At 37.3% G+C, this 23,713-nt stretch overlaps 1 protein-coding gene across 2 annotated transcripts in view; it reads left to right on the top strand.

Moving 5' to 3' along the window:
- Positions 1 to 23,713, top strand: part of LOC142353242 (sulfate transporter-like) — a 510,154-nt gene that overhangs the window by 382,224 nt on the left and 104,217 nt on the right. Inside the window, exons 2-5 of one of the 2 annotated variants that reach the window (XM_075405476.1) lie at positions 12,476 to 12,688; positions 13,570 to 14,052; positions 16,539 to 16,744; positions 20,818 to 21,143. The exons of the other annotated variant lie outside the window; for it this stretch is intronic. Coding sequence (XP_075261591.1) covers positions 12,484 to 12,688; positions 13,570 to 14,052; positions 16,539 to 16,744; positions 20,818 to 21,143 — 1,220 coding nt within the window. The 5' untranslated portion in view covers positions 12,476 to 12,483. The remainder of the gene's footprint in view (positions 1 to 12,475; positions 12,689 to 13,569; positions 14,053 to 16,538; positions 16,745 to 20,817; positions 21,144 to 23,713) is intronic. 2 annotated transcript variants of the gene reach the window in all.

Raw genomic sequence — 23,713 nt, 5'->3', positions numbered from 1 at the left:
TTTGGCAGAGTTTCACTTCACTACGCATCATATACAATGAAACGACAAAAGACATGAATTATTAAAGTTGTATTTGCTAACAAACTTCATTGTAACATGAAAAAAAAACAAAAAGAGCAAACTCATTGGCAATGAATGCGATACGGTTGAAGTGAAGGTCGACCGCAAATGGAGAAAATTTGCAAGTGTACTGTCTTTTGATCACTTTCATAGTCTGTAATTTAAATTTGTGGTCAACCACTTACAAGGTTGCCCATTATTTGTTGGATAGGTTTTCTTGACTATTGACTTCGCGTTCTTGAGCCTCCACGGCTGCTCCTTTCATCTGCCACTTTCAAAGAAAACTTTTTATTAAGTTTAAAATAGTAACATCATATACGATAGTAACAGATCGATTATCCGGATTTGCACATGGCTATTGAATTGTACATACTCTTCAATACTTGATCTGGGTTTTCTGATATTGAATGTTTCAAGTGTTCGATCGTATCCATATTTTAAGCAAATATTTCTATTAAATCATTCATTTTTTCTACAACTGGTATAGGTTTGCTCGATACAAGGGCATCATCCTTCAGTTCAACTAACAATTGCGTTCAGTATACCGTTCAATTTTTCTCTTTTCGAGGACTCGTTTCGAATGAAAGAATCATCGTGTGTAAATTTTTGAAATTTTTGATAGATTGAGTTAGCTTGAAGGTTTGCATTTGATTCTCGATGCAAGCAGTGTACAATTTTTGATCAGTTCTCGGTCTGTAATTTGAACTTGTCGTCAACCGCTTGCACAGTTAACCATCAGTTGTTGGATGAGCATTTTTTGACCAACTTGGAGGTTGCGTTCGTGAATATCCACGACTGCTCCCTTCATCTGCCTTTTTTTTTAAAAAAAAACTTTAATAAGTTTATGAGGACATTTTCCTTTTTTATTTTAAGTTATCCTCGAAACTGCAGTTCTACACACCAAACTCTACCAAGCTATCAAGGAAAATGAGGGCACTCAATTCTCTTTTTAGTATATAGAGAATTTGAACTGTTAGTATAAATTCTCTTTGCTTCAGTGCAACCACTTATTAGTTCTCGTTTACGACGCCATCAAAAAGTTTCCCTTTCAGCTTTCAATAGTTGACAAATCTAGTGAAACGTAAATTTTGTTGGTGTATTCTCTTTAAAAAGTGCATAGACGCAAGTATTGTTCGTTTTATCCGGACTATTTCATCAAATAGAAAAAAAGGTCTGTTAATAATCTCCTCTTTTCTCCCTAGCCCATATTGATCTTGACTATTTCATTGAACAATAACGTGTTCATTACTTTTGTTGACTCCTCTAGTGTCGTGTTCTAATATATCGTCAGCACTATCTTTTTTCTTATGAATTCGAGGGGCGTTTGGCAGAGTTTCACGGCACTACGCATCATATACAATGAAACAACAAAAGACTTGAATTATTAAAGTTGTATTTGCTAACAAACTTCAAGGTAACATGAAAAAAAAAACAAAAAGAGCAAACTGATTGGCAATGAATGCGATACGGTTGAAGTGAAGGTCGACCGCAAATGGAGAAAATTTGCAAGTGTACTGTCTTTTGATCACTTTCTTAGTCTGTAATTTGAATTTGTGGTCAACCACTTGCAAGGTTGCCCATTATTTGTTGGATAGGTTTTCTTGACTATTGACTTCGCGTTCTTGAGCCTCCACGGCTGCTCCTTTCATCTGCCACTTTCAAAGAAAACTTTTTAATAAGTTTAAAATGGTAACATCATATACGATAGTAACAGATCGATTATCCGGATTTGCACATGGCTATTGAATTGTACATACTGTTCATTACTTGATCTGGGTTTTCCAAATTTGAATGGTTCAAGTGTTCGATCGTATCCATATTTCAAGCAAATATTTCTATTAAATCATTCATTTTTTCTACAACTGGTATAGGTTTGCTTGATACAAGGGCATCATCCTTCAGTTCAACTAACAATTGCGTTCACAGAATCCAGTATACCGTTCAATTTTTCTCTTTTCGGAGACTCGTTTTGAAAAAAAGAATCGTCGTGTGTAAATTTTTGAAATTTTTGATAGATTGAGTTAGCTTGAAGGTTTGCTATTGATTCTCGGTGCAAGCAGTGTACAATTTTTTGATCAGTTCTCGGTATGTAATTCGAACTTGTCGTCAACTGCTTGAACAGTTAACCATCAGTTGTTGGATGAGCATTTTTTTGACCAACTTGGAGGTTGCGTTCGTGAATCTCCACGACTGCTCCCTTCATCTGCATTTTTTTTAAGAAAAAACTTTAATAAGTTTAAGAGGACATTTTCTTTTTTTTATTTTAAGTTATCCTTGATACTGCAGTTCTACACACCAAAATCTACCAAGCTATCAAGGAAAATGAGGGCATTCAAATGTCTTTTTAGTATATAGAGAATTTAAACTGTTAGTATAAATTCTCTTTGCTTCAGTGCAACCACTTATTAGTTCTCGATTACAACAACATCAAAAAGTTTCCTTTTCAAGTTCAACAGTTGACAAATCTAGTGAAACGAAATTTTTCGGTGTATTCTCCTCAAAAAGCGCAAAGACGCAAGTATTGTTCGTTTTGTCCGGTCTATTTCATCCAATAGAAAAAAGGTCTGTTAATAATCTCCTTTTTTCTCCCTAGCCCATATTGATCTCGACTATTTCATTGAACAATGATTTGTGCATTAATTTCGTTGACTTCTCTAGTGTCGTGTTTGATTATATTGTCAGCACTATCTTTTTTCTTATAAATGTGAGGGTCGTTTGACTCTTTTTTTTCGACTCGTTTGGATAAATTTTCATCACCTTGCTCATGAAATACACTAATACGTAGGCTGTTTGATAGAGTTTCGCGGGACTACGCGTCGCCTACAATAGTAACAGCTCGATTATCCAGATTGACAGATAGACGTTGAATTACCGATACCATTGAAATAATTTGATCTCGGGTTTTTGATATTGACTGTTTTAAGTCTCCGTGACCGTATCCATTTTGCCAATAGATATTTCTATTAATTCATTCTTTTTAATAAGTTTACAATAGTAACACCGTATAAGATAGGAACAGATCGATTATCCGGATTTGCACATGGCTGTTGAATTGTCCATACTATTCATTATCTGATCTGGGTTTTTCGACATTGACTGTTTCAAGTGCTCAACCGTAACGATATTTCAAGCAAAAATTTCCATTAAATCATTCATTTTTTCTACAACTGGTACAGGTTTGCTCGATACAAGGGCACCGTCCTTCAGTTCAACTAACAATTGCGGTCACAGAATTCAGTATACCGCTCAACTTTTCTCTTTTCGGCAGACTCATTTCGAAAAAAGGAATCATCGTTTAAAAATTTTTGAAATTTTGGATTGATTGAGTAAGCTTGAAGGTTTGCTATTGATTCTCGATGCAAGCAGTGTAAAGTTTTTTGATCAATTTCTCGTCTGTAATTTGAACTTGTCGTCAACCGCTTGCACAGTTAACCATCAGTTGTTGGATGAGCATTTTTTTGACCAACTTGGAGGTTGCGTTCGTGAATCTTCACGACTTCTCCCTTCATCTGCCTTTTTTTATGAAAAAACTTTAATAAGTTTATGAGGACATTTTATTTTTTTATTTTAAGTTATCCTTGATAATGCAGTTCTACACACCAAAATCTACCAAGCTATCAAGGAAAATTAGGGCATTCAATTGTCTTTATTAGTATATGGAGAATTTAAACTGTTAGTATAAATTCTCTTTCATTCAGTGCCACCACTTATTAGTTCTCGTTTACGACGCCATCAAGTTTCCTTTTCGAGTTCAACAGTTGACAAATCTAGTGAAACGTAAATTTTGTTGCTGTATTCTCCTTAAAAAGTGCAAAGACGCAAGTATTGTTCGTTTTGTCCGGCCTATTTCATCCAATAGAAAAATAGGTCTGTTAATAATCTCCTTTTTCTCCCTACCCCATCTTGGTCTTGAATACTGCATTGAACATTGATGTGTGCATTGCATTCGTTGTCGTCTTTAGTGTCGCGCTTGACTCTTTTTTTCGACTCGTTTTGACTCTTTTTCATCACCTTTCTCATGAAATCCACTAATACGTAGGCTGTTTGATAGAGTTTCGCGGAACTACGCGTCGCCTACAATAGTAACAGCTCGATTATCCAGATTGACAGATAGACGTTGAATTACCGATACCATTGAAATAATTTGATCTCGGGTTTTTGATATTGACTGTTTTAAGTCTCCGTGACCGTATCCATTTTGCCAATAGATATTTCTATTAATTCATTCTTTTTCAAACCGGGATAAATTTGCTCAGTACAAGACCATCATCTCTTAGTTCAGCTAACTTTTGCGTTCACAGAATCAAAAAAATTGTTCTACTTTTGTATTTTCGTCAAACTCGCTTTGCATCAGGAAATCATCGTGTGTAAATTTTGAAATTAAGGGTAGTTGCAATAAGCTTGGGGAAGGTTTGCTATTGATTCTCGAAGCAAGTACAGTACTGAAATGGTCAACTTCTATGTCTGTAACTTGAATTATTTGTCAACCGCTTGCATATGTGCCCATCAATCGTCGGATCGTGATACTTACCTCTTGAACAACTTGGTGATTGCGTTCGGGAGCCTCCACTGCTGCTCTACTCATCTGCCGTTTTCAATGTAAGACTATTTAATAGGTTTATCATAACTGTATCTTGTTCAATTTTTCTTGTCCTTGATACTGCTGATCTATACACAAAAATCTACCAAGCTATCAAAACGATGAGGAAGTCCAAGTCTTGCAGCGAGACTTTTACAAAATGAACGACCAGAGTATGATTGGCAAACTTACCTTTCATCCAGACAAAGCATGTGTTACAACTTGGAAACAGAAAACTTGAGTCACTTGATTGTTGTACCTACAAGAACAGTCAGACAACAAGATTAAAGGTGGACTTGGGTATCAACTCCGACAGCCAACTCACAATTGACAAACACATTGCAGAGAAAGCAGCCTAGGCCAACAGAATCATAGGACTGATATTAGGATCTTTTGTTCATGGAGACATAATATTGTTCAGAAACGTCTTCAGCGGACTGTTCACACCGTTCCACGAGGAAGCCACTACAGTTTACTCCCCACATCGGCTAAAACATATTGCCATGCTGTAGAATGTTCAGCGTTCAAAAAATGGCAAAGAAAGATCACAAGAAAATAGAGAAGGATATGTGCGATTGAGAACGGAAGCAAAAGCAGTGGCACGACGAGCGATAAGCACGGCTGCTGAAGAGGCATGTCAAGATGCTAATGCTCAGGGGCTCTTTGCCATAGCTAAGCGGCGCACAAAAGATCAGTGGAATGTGCGGGGTGCAAAACTACATCAGGGACCGGAACGACAAGCTTCACACCTGTCTGGAATATAGAAAGAGTGTGGAAGGACCACATTGCAGACTTTATGAACGTGGACAATGAGCACGTTCAGGATGATGTCCCGCCCGTAGAAGGTCCATGCGAATTCTCGCAGGTTGAATTTCAAGCAGCCCTAGGCTCGCTGAACTGTTTCAAGGCATACCGGGCAATGATCCATCGGACGTAAACGGCGCAAGGATTAAAGCAGCCAACAACTCTGGAATCTATGTTGATGACAGTTGCAAAAGAGCTGCTCGCTTCTGGTGCCCAGCCTTTGGATTTCAAACAAAAGAGGCTCACTCTCGCCCATTTCCTACCGTGCCATCAAATTGCTAGAACATCATTTCTAGATCATTGAAAAAGTACTCTGGGTCCGACTGCGGGAGCTGATCGAGATCAATGAAACCCTGTTTGGATTCATGCCAGGCAGAGGCACAACCAACGCAGTCTTTGTAGCGAGGCAGCAGTGCGAAAAATACATAGCCAAGAAGAAGCGGTTGAACCGGATTTTGTTTTACCTTGAAAAGACCTTCCAAAGGATGCCGAGGAAGGTCATCGTGGAGGCTTTGCGTTTCTATTGAGTCCCGGAATCAAATTGATTAAAAGACAGCAACATCGTCCCGGAACCGCTTGTGAGAGCAACCATGGCAACGTACAAGGGGTGCAGAACGTCGACCAGTGTGGATGGAAGCCTGTCTGAAAAATGTTCGATGGTAGATTTGGAGTTCCTCAAGGCTCTATTTTAAGCCCTTTCTTGTTCATTGCGGTACTACAGTACGTGTCGCGCACCGCTGGGCGCGGGGATCTAACGATATTCTCTTGCAATGAACTTCTCTGGGCACGGGGATCAATGAACTTCTCTTGCTATCTAATGCACGGGGATCTAATGACAGAAACCTCGCTCGATTCCTCCACCATGAGTGATAACTTCAACCATTTTGGTCAGTATGAGCTATTATCGAGAGTTGACAGACTCAAGGGTCAACATGGTGGAGTTGCTGTTCTACGTAAGACTTCAAGTGACTTAGGAACGCGACATCTTAACTTTCTCAAAAATGACTTTGGAACTGCTTTCGTGGTAGATAATTCGTCTGAAGCTCTTGTTTTCATGTGCGTATATCTACCACCATCCTCAAGCAAATACAGAGTTCAATTTCTTTAAAAAAAATTTAACGCAATCTCATATGTCCGCAATCCACTTGCTCCAGCCGAGTCAATCAGACTTAAACTTTTCAGTTCATCCATAAGACCTGATTTGATCTTAGATGAGATAATGAAAACGAAAACATCAACTCACCTAACGAATGATTTCTTCCCTTTTTCTCTGCTTAAACTAACTCCACATCTGTTTGCAGATTTACTATCTTATCTCTTTTACTCAATCACGATCTTTTCCCGCTATTTGGAGAGTAGCATATGTTAGGCCCTTGAACAAAAAGCTTTCCAAATCCAACATCGAAAATTACCGCCCTATCAGTTTACTGCCACTAGTCTCTTTGATTTTTGAAAGCTTACTTTTCAATTATCTTTATGAATTATCTAAACACCAAATCCATCCAAAACAGTTCGGCTTTCAGTCACGAAAAAATGCAGTTCTGCGATTAATCTTTTTAATTAACTTTTGAGACATTGTACAGCAATAAATTTGAGACAGCTCCCGCAGTCTCAAATTTATTGCTGCTCCCGCAGTCTCAAACCCTTTTTACGATTTACTGTGACTATGAAAAGACCTTTGACAAAGTTCGGCATGAAATTCTAATCGCCAAACTGAACATTTTTTGGCTTCGACGAGGAGCTCTGTACCTTATTCGTCTCCTATCTGGAGAACCGTTCCCAATTTGTTAATCTGGATGGTTATTTTTCTGATCCGATTTTGGTCACTAGTGGAGTACCACAAAGTTCCGTACTTGGCCCGTTTTTGTTTCTCATATTAATGAGCCTCCAAGTATTTTTCTAGACTGTCTAGCCTGGATGTTTGCAGATGACCTTAAACTCCTTTTCACGTCTTTGAATTTTCATAATGATCTTTCGTGGCTCTACAACTGGAACATTGCAAACGGAATGATCGCTAATCTCGATAAAACAAAGTGTTAATTTAAAAGGGTCTTCCTCTGTTGAAATGAATCGCCATCTCTTAGATAATGTTGCTCATATAAAGGATCTTGGAATAATCGTTAGCAATAACCTCAAATGGACAGAGCACGTGTTAACAAAGTTGAATAATGCTATGAGATGCTTTCGCGCTTTGAAACAGAAAATTTCATGGCAAACGCCTTCATGTAAGAAGTATGAACTCTATTCATCCTTAGTGTTATCTGTACTTCTCTATAGAATACCATCTTGGTCTCCTGACATAACACGTCTGAAGTCAATGGAAAAGTTTCAAATGCAATGCTTCAAATGGATATTTGGGACAAAAACGCCATATCAGTCAGTACTCAAAAAGCATTCCATACTACCGATGTGTCATCTTATCGAATTCCGGACCCTTGTTTTTCTAGCACAACTCAAGAACAATAAATACAAACTTGACTACGATCAATTTATCACCTTCAATGCTAACAAAAGTGAAAACCGTGTCTGCTCCTCCAGCTTATTTGTAATGGACCCCAAATTTAGCAACTCAAAATCATTCTTCTCACGGAGTACACTTATGGCTAATTATCTCTTTCGTCATAAGATTATTACCGGATTCAGTAAGATAACATAATTGCTGTCAAAGATTTCTGGATCAAAAAAACGTTTTGCGTGGATTTAATCTGTACCTATTATGTTGTATGTATTTGTTCAAATTGTGTTGTTATGAAGAGCATATGCTAATACTTTTGGTTTCTCTTTGAGAATTAAGTCTTTCTCTCTCTCTCTGTCTTTGCAGATGACCTTGCCCTAGCCGTTCACCCCAAGGAGGAGGTACTTGCTTAGTACAACAACTGGAAAACGGCAATGGAACGCAAGGACCTGCAAGTAACTGTTGGCAAAACCAAAGCTCTTCTAATGCCTCAACGAATCCTCACGCGTGCCAGAGTGAACCCATGCACTGTCTGTGGCAGCCGAGTAGGAAGGAACTCCATAAGATGTACCACTTGCAAGGGCTGGGTACACAAGAACTGCTCAGGCGTCAACAGGAGCCTGAGCCGTCATGTAGATACATTTGTTTGCAGTTCCTGTTGTTGTTGTTGTTGTTGTTGTTTTTGGGGATTTACAGTTTTCACTGAGGGGATTTTCGTCCCAGTCGTCGTCTTTGAAAATTGTCCTATTATTTCTGCAGATCTAACAGTCACAGCATAGATGCCAGCTACAGATGTTATTTTCGTCGAATCGCTCGTTTACAAACGTCCACTTGAAATTTAAAACTCGATTTTTAAGGACTTTTTTCGTATTAAATTCAATGTTTTTTTCTATTCGATTTGCTAGTCTGCATGTACGGAAAAAGAAATCATTTCTAGCCTTTTCAGTTCTGGTTTTCGGGAGCTTGAATAATTCATTTGTTCTCCCTTTTTCTGAATTTTGTTTCAGCATTGGTAAAAAGCTGTCGTCTTCTGTCAATTTCGATAAAAGTAGAATGTCATTTAGTTGCATGAACATTGGTAGTGGTAGTATGTTAAGAAGTCTCAGTTGATTTGGATACGGCATGACTTTTTGTCCAAGGATCCATTTGACTACTTTCTTTTGAAATCTTTCAAGCTGTTGTAGCTCACCTCGGTTCGGATTTCTGCATGAAGAGCCATATAAGAGTACTGGCAAAATTAGTGACTTGTAGCAACCTGTCAAAACGGGTCAAGAGATCCGGATACTGGACAGAAACTTGGGGATCTCGAAGTTGTTGAACGTTTCACCTAACTGGGCCATTGTAGGGATGCGACAGGCACATCAAGCGACATAGCGATAGCGCAACTAATTCGGGCTGGATGGCTGGCATTCCGGAGGTTGAGGGACACACTTTTGGGCAAGAGTGGATTCTCTCTCTTGCAGCGTGACACAGTGTATAAAACGTGCGTCAGGACGGTTATTCTTTACTCCGCGGAATCCTGGACCTTGACCAGTGGAGTATTCAGCGGCTCCAGTCAACAGAGAGCAGAATGATCAAGATGATCTGTGGGGTAACCCTAACTGACAGACAACCATCTACATCGTTAGCTGTTGGACGGGGTCTCGACACCAACATTGCCCAAGAAATAGAATGCAGGCAATTACGGTGGTATGGACGCGTTGTTTTTTTCGCGAAGACCAGCATTCCATCAAACGGGTGTATGAGCTTGAAGTCCAGGGACGTAAACAACCAGGACGACCGAAGAAGACCTGGATGGAGACAATTCACGACGTGTTGCGAAGACAACGACTGAGCAAGGAGAAAACTGGGGCTCGATGGTTCAGGGTCGACCCTAGAAATCGGACAGTGTGTTCTTTGATGTTGATGATGAGGCAATGTTCAACGTCGTGCAACAATAAAAGTCATGGACCTCTGGCACCTCAGTTATGAGAAACGTCTCAAAAGACTCGACATGCCAACACTTGACTACAGAAAACTGCGGTGCGACATAACAGCAACCTTCAAACTCCTCAATTCCAAAATTGGGCACAACAAGAAAGTGTCCCAAGGACCCCTGAACAGAGCCGATACTGCCAAATCATTGCCTGGCCACGGCAAAAAAATTAAACTGGACAAGCTGAGGATTGAACTATGGAAGAACAGCTTCAGCCAGCATGTTAATGAGTGGAATAACTTTCCGACTGAACTTATCTCCTCACAGAGATTTAGGCAGTTCAAGTCGAGATTAGACCACTGGAAGTACCGAGAGCTTAAGTAGGTTCATGATTCTGGGAGTTGGAACTGGCTGTGGTCCACAGAGAGCTGTGACTAGAGGAAGTTATCTGCTCACATTTTGTTAAATTCAACACTATTCCACTTAGATGTGACATTTGCACGCAAACTGCCATGTACAGGAGTTCTGCTCATTGTAAAAAGTTGTTTATTTCCCAATGGAATTTGAAAAGCCTATCGTTTACTAGAAATTTAGATTGCCTGAGCAGGATTTACGGATAGCGTGAGCTCTGAATTCTTGTGGAATTAAGAGAAACAGACAACTGCTTGGTTTGAAAAAGAGTTCATCTTTTATTATTTATCAAAATAAATAATCTAGATGCTCGTTATCAATTTTAATTGAATTAGTGTTTCATTCAACATACAGAACCTGCCAAGTATTAAAAAATGAGAATATAGCAATCAAGTCAGCATTTGTTGCAAAAATAGCTTTCAATGGGTGTCTATTCACTTATCTTTAAATTGCTCTGGTATTTAAAATATGTTTCCCAAACGGTTTTTCTGCTCAGTGGAATTCAATCAACTGATGTATGGGCCAGATGTTTAGAATTGCTGACCTTTTTATAATTTATTTGAGAAAAAATGTTTGAATTATAAATTCAACCTTGGCATTTCAATTCCTACACGTACTTGCACGCGCTGACAACTGTTATAATAACTGGGTGGTCGAAAATTTATAGTGGGAATGAGCCTTCTCTTCTCACTATTTAAAACAAAATTTGAATATACTAATTTCTGATGTGGCGGCGCGGCTATAGCTAACGGCGATAATGTTTTGTACACGTCTGGTGGTTAGATTCTTTAGACACCTGGATATTCAAAACCCACTGTCATATCAACATTTTAAAAATTGTTTCTCCTAAGTTTCTTTTCTCCTCACGTCCTCTAGTACGTTGTGCCCCAGTTACAAATGTGTCAAATAGCAAATCATTGTTTTAATATATCGCGTGGTGTGCTTGAGGCTTGCTCCAAATGGTATGCACCCACTAACCTAGAAGGCGAGAAACGGAAAAGATCCGTCTTTTTTGTAGCATGAGTGAGACCAACGGAGTTGTTTTGTCTACTCGTCAAATTGAAATTTATGTATTTGACATTCTTTATTATCACGGGCTATAAATTTTTGTTTTATCTGCTATTGATAAATCTTTTACTAATATAACTATTACCTTCTGCTTTTACTTTCTAATTCCTTTTCGTGATAGATGTAGAGCACAGCACTTTCAACCTACTAATCTTCGCCTGCACCGGGCACCGCAGCCCTGCAGAAACAAAAGCTCTCAAACGAATCACCGCTAAGATGAGCGAAAAACAAAGGGAACCGTACGCTGACGTTATATCCCTCATTCGGAACAAAATTAGCTTCGCTCTCCTTCGAAGATGTTTTCTCTGCCTGCGAGGATGTAGGTCAATGCGAAGGAACAATCCTACCGAAAATTTATCCCCCGCCTTTTTTCGTGAGGGACGACTGAATGGCTCGTAAAGCATTTTCCTACTTAAGCTTGAGCTTAGAAATATGAGACCCCTGCCAAGTTATATCATTTTTCAATAGACATATTTTGCAACATTAACTAAAAACACAAACACACTAAGTACTTGGATGCGTTCTATTTATGTACTCTTTTCATCAGTTCTGTTCGACCAAGTCTGTATATACGGATAACTATAATTTACTTTAAAAATATTCATGAGGATATTTTCCTTTTTCCAAGGAGACACCAGATCAAGTGAGTAGTTCACTGTGCCCTATTAGTGTGATCGAAAAAGAAATTATTACATGATATGAAACACATGTTGTGGTTACTCATTTGAAACGCGAATCTACTAATTCGGAGATCGGAGATTTTGTTCATCAACTTTAAGTTTCGTCCGCCGTCTGGCACATCATGGTATAGTGTGATTGTTTTTTACCAGTCATTCCATAAACAGGGAGCTCCATCCTCAGAATGCGAGGCTCTAGGGCACTAAGGGGGCGCGGAGTTGTTGACTTTAATAGGAGCTGTTGAAGAAGTGAAGTTGTTTGTTTAACTCATATGCTTGTACCTTTGTAGTATCTTTGCTGTTCATCCTTTACATTTGTTCTGTAAACGAGTTTGAAGTATCTTTGATTTGTAAACCTATCGTACATTTACTTGATGATCTGTTTATTATAAATATCACGTGTCCACTCTTTACTTCAATTTCCATCCAAATATCGATTGCAGATCATTTCTTATTTGAGACAAGAAGGAATCAGGCAGTACAGGGCTAAACCCTTCTTATTTCAGTCGTAATAATGAGTTTTCACAACCAAAATGAGTTTGACCAAACTTATGGTCGGATTAGGAAAAGGAGGAAAGGTGGAGAATCGAAATGCTCCCCGGTGAACTTCTTGTATTCTTTCTTCCCCTGTATTGACATGTTCAAACGATATCAGAAGTCATACATTATGGGAGACGTGATAGCGGGATTAACAGTGGCTGCTTTCAACATTCCTCAAGGTGAAATTCAAAATTAAAATAAGTTAAACAATCATTTGATTGATTGTTTTTCGTTTTCACTAATTGTCTAGCTTGATTTTTTTAGTGTCAGAATAAATTAGTTCGTACATTTTTATCACTAGCCGTTATAACCTTTAAAAGGTAAGGGAGATCTTTTATTACTAGAGTAAAACTTAAAGGTGAAGTTTAGTTTGACTTAAAGCCAACTTCAACTTTATGAACTGCGATTCGGCGTTTCTAATTAGTTCAATAATAAAAAGTACAAAAACTATTTTTACTATGTGATGTGAAACCGCGATAAACTTTAAATGAACTACGATGACTTCATCAATTTATTCACATCAATTGACGTAATCTCAGCTATTAAAAAAGAAACATGTCAATAATTAGTTCAATTAGTTCACTCAAAGTAAGTTCAATCACTTGTTTACCGATGCTTTAATAAACGTATATTGACTCCCAGTGTTCTCGAATACGCTCAATTACATGAAGTAGTATGTACGAATCGACACCTAAAGCTTGAGTGCATGTTTTTCAGATACAGAGTAGAACGAAGTTTTCATCTTGACGTTTGCGGAAATTCAATTGACAAAGTAGATAGACAGAATTTTGTATTCCTGTTCAAACATCCCCCATGACAGACACTCAAGTAGAAAGACTCAAATCAAGCAGATAAAATCGATACTGTTAATGAACAATTTGAATGTCTCAAAAAAACGAAACGTATGCTTTGAAACATCTAAAATATCTGAATATTGGTCAATGCAAGATATAGCATCTATTCAAAACTCAGCATAAGTGTCAAAACTGGTCTAAAAATTCATTAGATTGAACTAGTATTTCCAAATCTTGGTTGAAGGTCAATGTTATTGTTTTTATAGGTATGGCCTACGCCTCACTTGCTGGAATGCCACCGGTCATTGGTCTATACATGAGCTTCGTGGCACCTCTAATCTATTTCATATTCGGAACTTCCAATCATCTGTCTGTCGCAACATTTGCTCCCGTTTGTATGATGGTCGGTTTCTCAGTTGACTCAATAAACAAAGCAATCGACAAGGGCCAAACTCTATCAACGAATGCGACCACTGGAGAGGTGATTCCACCTTCAGTTCAAACTCAGGAACAAATCGAGGATCAGTTAATAGCAATAGCTGCAAGCATTGGCCTCTGTTCAGGAATATTCCTGCTAGCCCTCGGCCTGTTGAGGTTAGGGTTTGTGGGCGGATACTTTTCTGTCAGCCTGGTCAAAGGGTTCACATTTGGAGTCGTGTTCCACGTCAGCACATCTCAGGTCATCAAAATATTGGGACTGACCATTGAGAAGTATGTGGATGTTGGGTGTCTCATATTCACATGGCGAGGTCAGTCAGCTTCTTTGAGAAATAGTATGAGAGAGACATTGCTAAGTATAAGAATCAAGTATTGCTTGTAAAAACGGTCAGCATCAGGTACCGCTAATAACAAGAATAAATCTTTTTAAATCACTAGTTTTGTCTCATTTAGATTTTAGCGCAATTTTTTTTCAAAATTTACAATCTTACTCTATTGAGAGAATTAACAAACAGATAAACTGGGGAATAAAAGTTTGCTTTATGAAAACCAAATACGATACTGCCAGAGATCTACTTCTGGAGACTAAAATTCTTCCAGCAGAGCTCCAAATAACACGGGTGTCTTTAAATAGGTTTTTCAATATTCTCCAACAAACAAGAAATCGCTCTAATAAACATTTCAGATTTTTAGAAAACGTGCCTATTATTGTAAACAAACGAACCCATAACCTTTTCTTAGAACAAAAATGTAAGTCAAAATGGAGTAATGGTTCAATTGTTCGTAACTTTATTCGAAAATGGAACACACTTCCAATTACAATTAGAAAAGAAACGTCGAAGACCAAATTTAAACAAAAAGTTACAGCGGAAATGCTTAAACGACACGAAAGAGTTCCAATAGACAGAAGGGTTGCAGGATTTAAACATATTTTTTATTAAATTATTTTACGAAAACCGAACCTTAGTTTGTTATAAATTAGAAAAAAAATGTTTGATTAATAAATTTCTAACATGTAACATTAACCAAGTGGTTAGTTTAATTTACATGTTTGCAGATTAAAAAAAAATAACGTGATCTTACATATGTACCCTCGCAGGGCTACTTTTTACTATTGAAAATTTTGAAATTTAATCCCGAGAATTCATGTCACAAGCCACTAAAGGATAGATTTTGCAGTTTGAGCGTTTTGTAACGACCTAATGTAACGAGGCAAGGAACTGTATAGTAAAGGGTATATTTTTGTTCCGTCATTTCTGAGTCCCGAACCATCTATTGGAGGAAGATATGCGTGAAGCGTTCGAAAGCCCTCACAGAGCTGGTTATATCTGCAGAGGGATTTTCCCGTGTTTGACATCAATTGCTATTAAACGAAGTCATACTGTCTTTTTAAATGCAATTTTTAGTTTGTTCGATTTTTCGTCTCACGCTTTTAAAAGACGAGATGAACAGATAAAGCCCTTAGAGCATTAATTGGTTGAGCAACTGTCTTAGAGCTTTGCTGGTCTGTAAGCGGACAGTTCATATTGTTACGAATGCTTGAGGAGGCAGATATCCATAGTTTAAAGAGCGATCTAAGACAGCCCTCCCACTTCTGTGATGAAATCGAATTGTGATGAAATCAAGGGGCCTCGATAATGTGCGTTTGTACATCATTTTCCGACTTCTCTAATCCACATTCTTGACCTAAATGTCTACCAAATTGGGTGGAGATGGAAAACTTTCAAAAATTCACATAATAAAAATAATTGCTGTACGGATAAAAACTGCTTTAAACTCAAACCACCAAAACGAATTAAATAATGTCGGACTAAAGGGCTAATGAGGCCTGTCATAAACGGGACCCCGAGACAAGACAAACAACGAAATTGAATAACAAAAAAAATGAATTATGATCAAAACTCGATGTCTTTAAAAAAACCTCTTAATAACAAAATCAAAATAGCATCAGATAAAACCAACTAAACAAATTAATTTGTACTTCCCCTAAAAATATCTGGGAATTGTCCCTAATGAGGCTAGGTAAGAAGTAGACAAAGAGAGCACAAAAAAGGCAAATTAAAATAAATAAAGGTTATTATTTTGAAAACATCGATTTGCTATCAACTGAAATCATTAGATAGGTTCATTTATGTCCCCAAAAGGAAGTCTTTGAGACCTATAATTGTACAGAATATGCCATATGACTACAAAAAGAACTACAAATATAGGCAAAATTCAGAATTTCATTCAAAATTTGTGAGAAAACGGTGTGAAGCCGTTAAAACCATAACCTATTGACTAAAATCATTAGATATTTTCAACTGCGCCTTTTCCAACGCCAATAGTGTGATGAAAGAGGCCAATAGTGAACAAATGTTTAAAAATGAAGAAATTACTACAACTCACAGTGTCAAAGTAAAAAAAAAATACAAACATTGATCCCCAATAAAGACGAAATTTTAACTCACTAGAAAAAGGGACCTCTTTGCTGAGACTAATTTGCAAGTGCACGAAATTTAAAAAAGTCTTTTAACTATTTCTTTTACTCTGGGCGGGCTTTCTAATGGTATCACTCACAACTTTCTACGATGGATATATTGATTGACCAAAATTGGCTGAACAAAAAAACAGCTGAGCATATAGTTCTTCCCCCACTAAGGGGAGTCGGAACAAGTGGGGCATTGTTGAAAGAATCATAAAAAAATTTAATGATATTTCAGCCTTTGATTGAAATTGTACTTTTATAATATTTGAATCAAAGAATTATATTGTCTTTATATTGTAGTGCTATTCCGTAAATGTTTTTAAATTTTAGATATTCTTCTGAATATTTCCAAGACCAACATTTGCTCGCTGGTGTTTGGACTGTGCGCTGGCATTGTCTTGTATGTCTCTCTGTTTCTGCTGGAGAAGTTCAAGTCCAAACTGAAGGGAGTGCCTGTTCCCATGGAGCTTATACTTGTTATCGCAGCCACTATCATCTCACATTTCGCCGATTTCCATGACAAGTACGGATTAGATGTGAGTGGACAGTTAATTATTAATAGCTGCGGTAGCGAGCTATTATTGGTCTTCTCTTCGTTTTTACGACGAAGTACTGTATTTAGGTGGAGTTTTGACCTAAAACGAAAGTAAGTCTAGTGGTCTTTAAAGTAAGCACCTTTAACAAATCCATCATTAATTTGCTTGGTTCTTGACCCGAGGTGTTCTCTTTTATAAGTTTGTACGTATACAAAACCAATTTCGATGGTTTTATCATATTTTTTTGTTCGGTTTACTAGCATAACCTCTTCTTTATTGCATTTCTTTTTTGGTGGGAAGTGTTTGAAATTCAATATTTTTAATTGCTCTCAAACGAAGTTTGTAGCAATTATATTAGTCCTGTCGGTCTTTTTTAATGCGATTTTTCGCTTGACCGATTTTTCGTCTGACGCTTTTCATTTTTCGTCCTCAAAAACGGGATAAATAGGTAGCGCCCAGCGGGCATTAAGTGCTCTTAGAGCCTTTCAGCTCTGTTTCAGCTCAAACTGCTTGGGAGACTTAATACTTATGTTGTGAAGGGCTGTTCTTAGAGGTTGACGACACCCCCACTGTTGACCCCCCCCCCCCCCCTATTGCCAACACCCCCCCACGGCGCTGTTGCCCCCCCCCACCCCACTGTTGCACGCCCCCCTCACCATCAGACCCCCGGTGTACACCCCCCTCCCCCCCCCCGCCCGCGCCTGCCGTGGCTACTGACGAACAACCGATCGCTAAAAACACGCAATTTTATACTAATTTTCACAAATTTTTTCAAGTTTTTTAAAATTTTTTTGTCATTTTTCGCGTTTTTTCAGCCCTAGGTGCCTAGGTGTCAAGAAATCTCCTCAAGGGTTTTATATTACGTTACTGCATAGTTTCTAGTGGTAGTGGAATGGTTTCAACATTTTAACATCCCGAATTTTAGCCTTTTTTTGACAAAACGTGCAAATTTTTCCAATTTTTTCGAAATTTATATTTTATTATCCACTTCTTTCCGGACGCAGGGGCCAGAAAATGTCCTTAGAGATTTGATAATAAGTTAAGTTACTCAAACAATTTTATTTGCCTCGGAATAGCTTTCAGTTTTTTAATATGACAAGTTTTATCAATTTTTTTTGATAAATTTTGCAATTTTTTCAGGTTTTTGTTGGTTTTTAGGTTTCTCCAGCCTCAAGACTCGAGAAACCTCCTCTATGGTTCAAAAGTAGTTACTGTATAACTTCTAAATGTAATGAAATGTGTTTCCAGGTTTCAGCACCCCGTATTTCAGCATTGTTTTTTTTTACAAAACTTGCAAATTTTTGAATTTATTGTCAGTTTATTATCGCTATTGTCAGTTTATTTGCCATTATTGTCATACTTTCAGGTTTTTCAGCCTAACAAAAATTCTCCGTTAGGGTTTGATAATGAGTTACTGAAAAATGTATGTTGGTCATGGATAAGTTGATACTTTTATCACAAATTTTAGCAGTTTTTTTCAACTTCTAATTTTCAAGTTTTTTGAAATTTTTTGTCATTTTCTTGTTTTCTCCAACCTCAACAGCCACATAAACACAAAACCTCCTCTAGAGTTTGAGCATAGGTTACTGCATAGCTTCTAGATGTAGTGGATGGGTTTTCAAGATTTTAAGATCAGCAATTTTTAAAATTATTTCCAATTTTTTCAATTTTTTTGAATCTTTGACTTTTTTATCATTTTTTCCGGCACCAGGATCCTAGGGACCTGCTCCAAAGCTTCATGAACAGCTGTCGCATAGTTTCTAGATTCATGGAATTGTTATCAATATTTTAATGACTCCAGCTTTAGCACTTTTTTGATAAAATATAATTTTTTAAATTTTCCAAAAATTATTATCACGTTCCAAGTTTATGGATGTTTTTGAGCCATTAAAACTAATTGAAGCTTGAAATAGTGAATTTGGATAGTCTCTTAAAACAACGGAATGGTTTTGAAGATTTTAATGTGTTGAATTTTGGCAAGATTTTGTTAAAATTTGCAATTGTTTTCAAGTGTTTTTGTCCTTTTCTCAGTTTAACTATCATTACTGGCCAGCGATTTTTTTCTAGTCTTGCAGATGGTTTACTTGACATAACTCAGGAGAGAAAAAATAATTGTGAACATTTTCACTGCAAAATCTGGAAGCTTTTTTATTTAAATTTTGCAATATTTGCGAATTTTTTAAATATCAGTTTTCTATTTGATTTGTTTACTAACAAAGCTAGAAAACCAAAATTTTAAGAGTCGAGTCAAGCTAGCGCTGGCTTCAATAAAACTTGGCTAGCTACTGACAAAGCGAACCGCTCGCCGGTCGTTTGAGAGCAATTCGCCCGACGTTAGTCGGTTATGTTTTTAAATTCGGTATTTTAATATTTTGATCTGTTCATTTTAATGTTTCAAATCTTTGAATTTAGTTTTCAATTTTTATTTTGACAGAAATCGCTAAGTGAATTAACTGAAGCAGTAAGACTAAGGAGAGAATTTTTCTTTGTCACTTATTTGTTATGTGATTCATTTACACTTTAATTTGTAGTTATAGTAGGGAAGCAGTAAGCTGAGAGTAGCTATATTGCAGTCGGTCCTCTCGATTTTTTGTTTCATCTTGAGTTTTTCAGTGAATTTTTCACGCTTGATTTCTTGCTTTTTGCGTGACCTAAATTGCGAGCATTCTGAAATTGTCTGTTGCTAAAACAAATTCGATTGTAAGATAAACTGTATCATGGGCGTAATAGCTTTATGGTTATTTTTGTACCTCAGGGATTAGGTTTCGAACCTCTTCGTTCTCAAAACGTTTTGCAACAAAAATGTTCTCAATGATAGAGTTAAAGTTTCTGTTTAAACTCATTTCTGTATCTTTATATTTGTTTTTTTTTTTAGGTCACTCAAGACTATTTCGCAGCTATTCTGGCAGTCTGCTGGCTATTTTGTTTTTGTAATCTATGAAGATCCTTTTCCCTTCTAATTTTCTCGGTGTGTGCATTAGCTTCTCAAATTAGTTCTTGGCAGCTTTTTTTCACAATTGTCTATTACAAATAGTTGTCAAAACTTTGGTTTTTGTTTGCTTTGCTTTGTATTTCCTATTTCTTTTATTTGTCCAGTTCCTGATAAATTTTAGTTTTGCCGTAGATTGAATATATTTTTTCAAGGATTTTTCCAAAAACAGCTAACTCTCAGTTCATTTTTTATGCTGAAACCGAATTTTTATTGTTTTCTTGGTACCTAAAATTTCTTATTTTTAAAAAATTCTGTTCTAAGATTTTCATGGGATTGATGTTTTGCAATGTGTCTTTCGGGTCGCGGAGTTTAAAATTTTTAGAGAGGCTAACTCCTGACATCTCTGTCCATCAAAATATTTTTGTTTTTCAAGATAACATTCTACAAGTGGGTTATCTCTGCGAAATGCCGGGAAATGAAGTTCCTCGCATTTTGCCCTTTGTTAATTCTTTCATGCAATTTTGAATGAATTGCATGCGTGGCATCATTATTAGTGAATCGGTCATATGTGGCTTACCTCAATCTCGAAGATTACTCTCCTCACTTTTGAAATGACTTTTGCTTTCTTTAAGTGAAGGAGGCAAGGTCAACTGACTGTATATGTACTTCTATTTGAAAGTTACTCGAGGGCCGATATAGAAACAACACATAAGTTATACAGTTTCTTCTAATTCAAAATGTGACAGCTCAGCAAATAGTATAGAAAAACAGAAAATTCTCATCTTGCGATCTTTTTTAAATTTTTTTATTGAGATATACTTGCTACAGTGGCAATGGGTTGTACAAAATTTTCCTAGGGACTTCAAAACATCAAATGACGCAGAAAGAACATTAGTATCTTGAAAAATATCTATACCAAGAAAGATATACGAAACGGCAATGCAAAGATTCTAGGTTAAACTAATGTTGCTAAAATGAAGAGACCAGATTTGTAGTTTCCCGTCAAAATTCGGTAATCTAAAACCCGGTGTCTTATTTACAGTCATAGTGTGGTTATCCCTCAAACTATTTACTGCCTTTTAAAAATTGTCTTTTGTGAAACTCTGCTCCCTATTCTCCAATTGTTAGTTCTTTTTTGCAGGTTATTGGTGACGTTCCCACAGGATTCCCGCTTCCGTCAATTAATCAAATCACAATTCTGGTAGACAACCCTTCGATAGTCGGAAACCTCATTTCATCCGCGATTCCTATTGCTCTAGTCTCTTTCGCCATATCTCTAGCTCTTGCAAAACTTCTGGCCCAGAAGCACAATTATGCCATCCACAATAGTCAAGAACTGGTGGCACTGGGATTCGTGGATATCATTGCATCTTTCTTTGGCTGTCTACCAAGTGCAGCTTCGCCTAGTAGAACAAATTTGCAAAGCGAAGTGGGCGGAAAGACTCAAATCGCTGGTATAATCACCAGGTGTGTATTTTATAAAAGTTGCCAATCTTTTCGAGCTTTTCTGGAGTTACGTCACGAGGCTTTGATATAAGGAATTGGTACATGTGAATTGTCTTAGTTTTGCTGAGAACGAAAATTTATTTTGTCACTTGGGCGTTCATTCCACCAGTTTTGAAAAACAAGACTTGTTAGCACTCCCAGTTTTTGAGACTCGCAGAGGAGAATTGGAGAGTGTTGAACAAAGCCGGAGAGTTTTGTTTTCGAGAGATCAAGAAATTGGGGTGTGGATAAAATGTTATCGAAACTCGCAAATTTGTTATTGTTCCGTGAGGCTTTTTCAATCGGTTTTTTGTTTTAATTGCCTACAAACATTTGCTTACTGATTCCAACTTGATTGCAGGTATAAGGCAGTTTTCTGTCGAAAAGTATGATCAAAAATCGAGAAAAATGTAATGTTTTTTTGCGGTTTTTGTTAATATCTTTGGAATTAGAGAATTTAGCACTTAATATGGTTGCAGCAGTCTAGTGTGCCCAATTAATGTTTTTCAATTTCACGAGAGAAAGCATATCGTTGTTATATGTACTAAAATTGCCTTTCTGGTTTTCTCCAGTTGGTCTATTAGATAACAGTTAGGCATAGGCTACGTGTTCGGTGGAGACGACACTTCGAATTGTTTATTGAGTGCTTCCGGCTATGTTTTTTTTTTACTTTTTACATCGCTAGACACAAATTTTTTTCGCTTCACTTCCTTTACCGCTTTTTTGACATTTTGCGTGCCTTAGTTTTAAATTCTTTAGGCTACTTCCGTTTTTCTTTCATTCTGCTGAACGACCTTTTGAACAGCAGTTGCTCAGCAGAGCAATCCAAAATAAACAAAATCGAAAATAAAAATGGGATAAACCAATAAAGCCAAGTTTTTGATGTACGGTGTTCAAACTTTGTTTTAATTAGGTCTAATGGTTGTTTGTATAGATATCAGCCCCTGTATTCTCGCATAAAGGAACAGCTGATTTTTGTTCGCATGCGGAAATTTGAATTTTTTCTATTTACTAGCCGCCTTCAGCCTCTCAACGGCTGTTATTTTTAAGTTTTCTCATTAGCAAATTGTTTTCACAGTCAATTCCAAGTCAATTCATAGTTGTTTTTTGGTTTCAGGACCTGTCTCGCTATGTTTTTTATTTCGTCGTCAAGATTTTTGTAACAAACAAACGACGTGACAATTACTTCAAATGTGCTTTTTGTTTATTAATTTATGAAATTTTGACGGATTGAAGTGTCATTTTATACTCTTGGTGGGGCGATTTTTTTCGTATGATTGTTTTCGGTCAGAAGTTACTCTCAAAAATGACTCCTCGATTTTCAAATTTTGTTTTCCTTACTTTAATTCACGGAGATAAGGCCAACTTAGTATTTGTACTTCTTTCTAGTTGAAGTTTCTTTGAGGGCAGCTATAGAAACAACACCCAAGTATCTTCAAAATCAAAATGTGACATCTCCGTTATTAGTTAAGAAAAACTTGATTTTTTCTCCTGCTATCTTTTATCATCTTATTGAGACTGCATGTCTACAAAACTATCGTAGCTATTTTCTATTAATCTGACAGCTAAGTCTGTCAAAATTGTTATCGTTATCGTGCATGCAGATTATTAGTTTCAGCTGAGCAGAATTTCATTCTCAATGTTAAAAACAAACGAACAGAAACGGAAGAGTAGAAATTGATTTGTACAATTTGCAGTTCAATAATATTGAACCTCAGTTGAAGTTATTATAGCTGCGAAGCTGTAGGCTGAGAGGAGCTATATTGCGGTGCTCTTGGTTGGTTTGTTTCGTCGTCTGGAGTTTTTTTTTCGTTTTACATTTCTTCACACCTCAAATCTGAACAAATCATTGGCTCCTACGCAGTTTTTCTCTGATCGGTACAAAATAACGGATATAAAATGCCGGAAAGTAACGTTCTCCGTGAAATGAGATGAGAAATGAAACCAGATACTGCTTGCCTCCAACTGACTTGACATGACGAATTATCAAGCAATAGTTTGGACCTATTATTAATCTCTTTTATTACGATTCGATATTCGCTTGATTAATTGCTCTCAAACGAAGTTTGTAGCAATTATATTAGTCCGGTCGGTCTTTTTTTACTGCGCTTTTTCGCGTCTGACGCTTTTTTCCTTTCGTTCTCAAAAGCGGGATAAACAGGTAGCACCTAGAGGACATTAAGTGCTCTTAAACCCTTTCAGTCCTGTTTCAGCTCAAACGGTTTTGGGGACTTATACTTATGGTGTGAATGGCGGTTCTTAGAGGTTGAAAACCCCTCCACTGTTGACCCCCCACTATTGCCCCACCCCTCCCCCCGCACGCTGTTACCCCCACCCCCACCCCACTGATTCCCCACCCCGCCCCCATCAGCCCTCGGTGCACCCCCGCCCCCTCCCGTTTCTAGCTACTGACGAACAACCGCTCGCTAAAAACACGCAAGTTTATACTATTTTGCAATTTTCTCGCTTTTTGAAAATTTTTGACATTTTTTTTAATTTTTATCAGTCCTAGGTGTCAAGGAACCTCCTCTAGATTTTAGTAATAGGTTACT

This window comes from Convolutriloba macropyga, chromosome 14 (assembly GCF_964194025.1).
Source record: "Convolutriloba macropyga chromosome 14, txConMacr16.3, whole genome shotgun sequence".
In the NCBI taxonomy this organism is placed as follows: Eukaryota; Metazoa; Xenacoelomorpha; order Acoela; family Convolutidae; genus Convolutriloba; species Convolutriloba macropyga.
The sequence above is the reverse complement of the archived record's forward strand: the minus strand, read 5'-3'. Positions and strand labels throughout refer to the sequence as shown.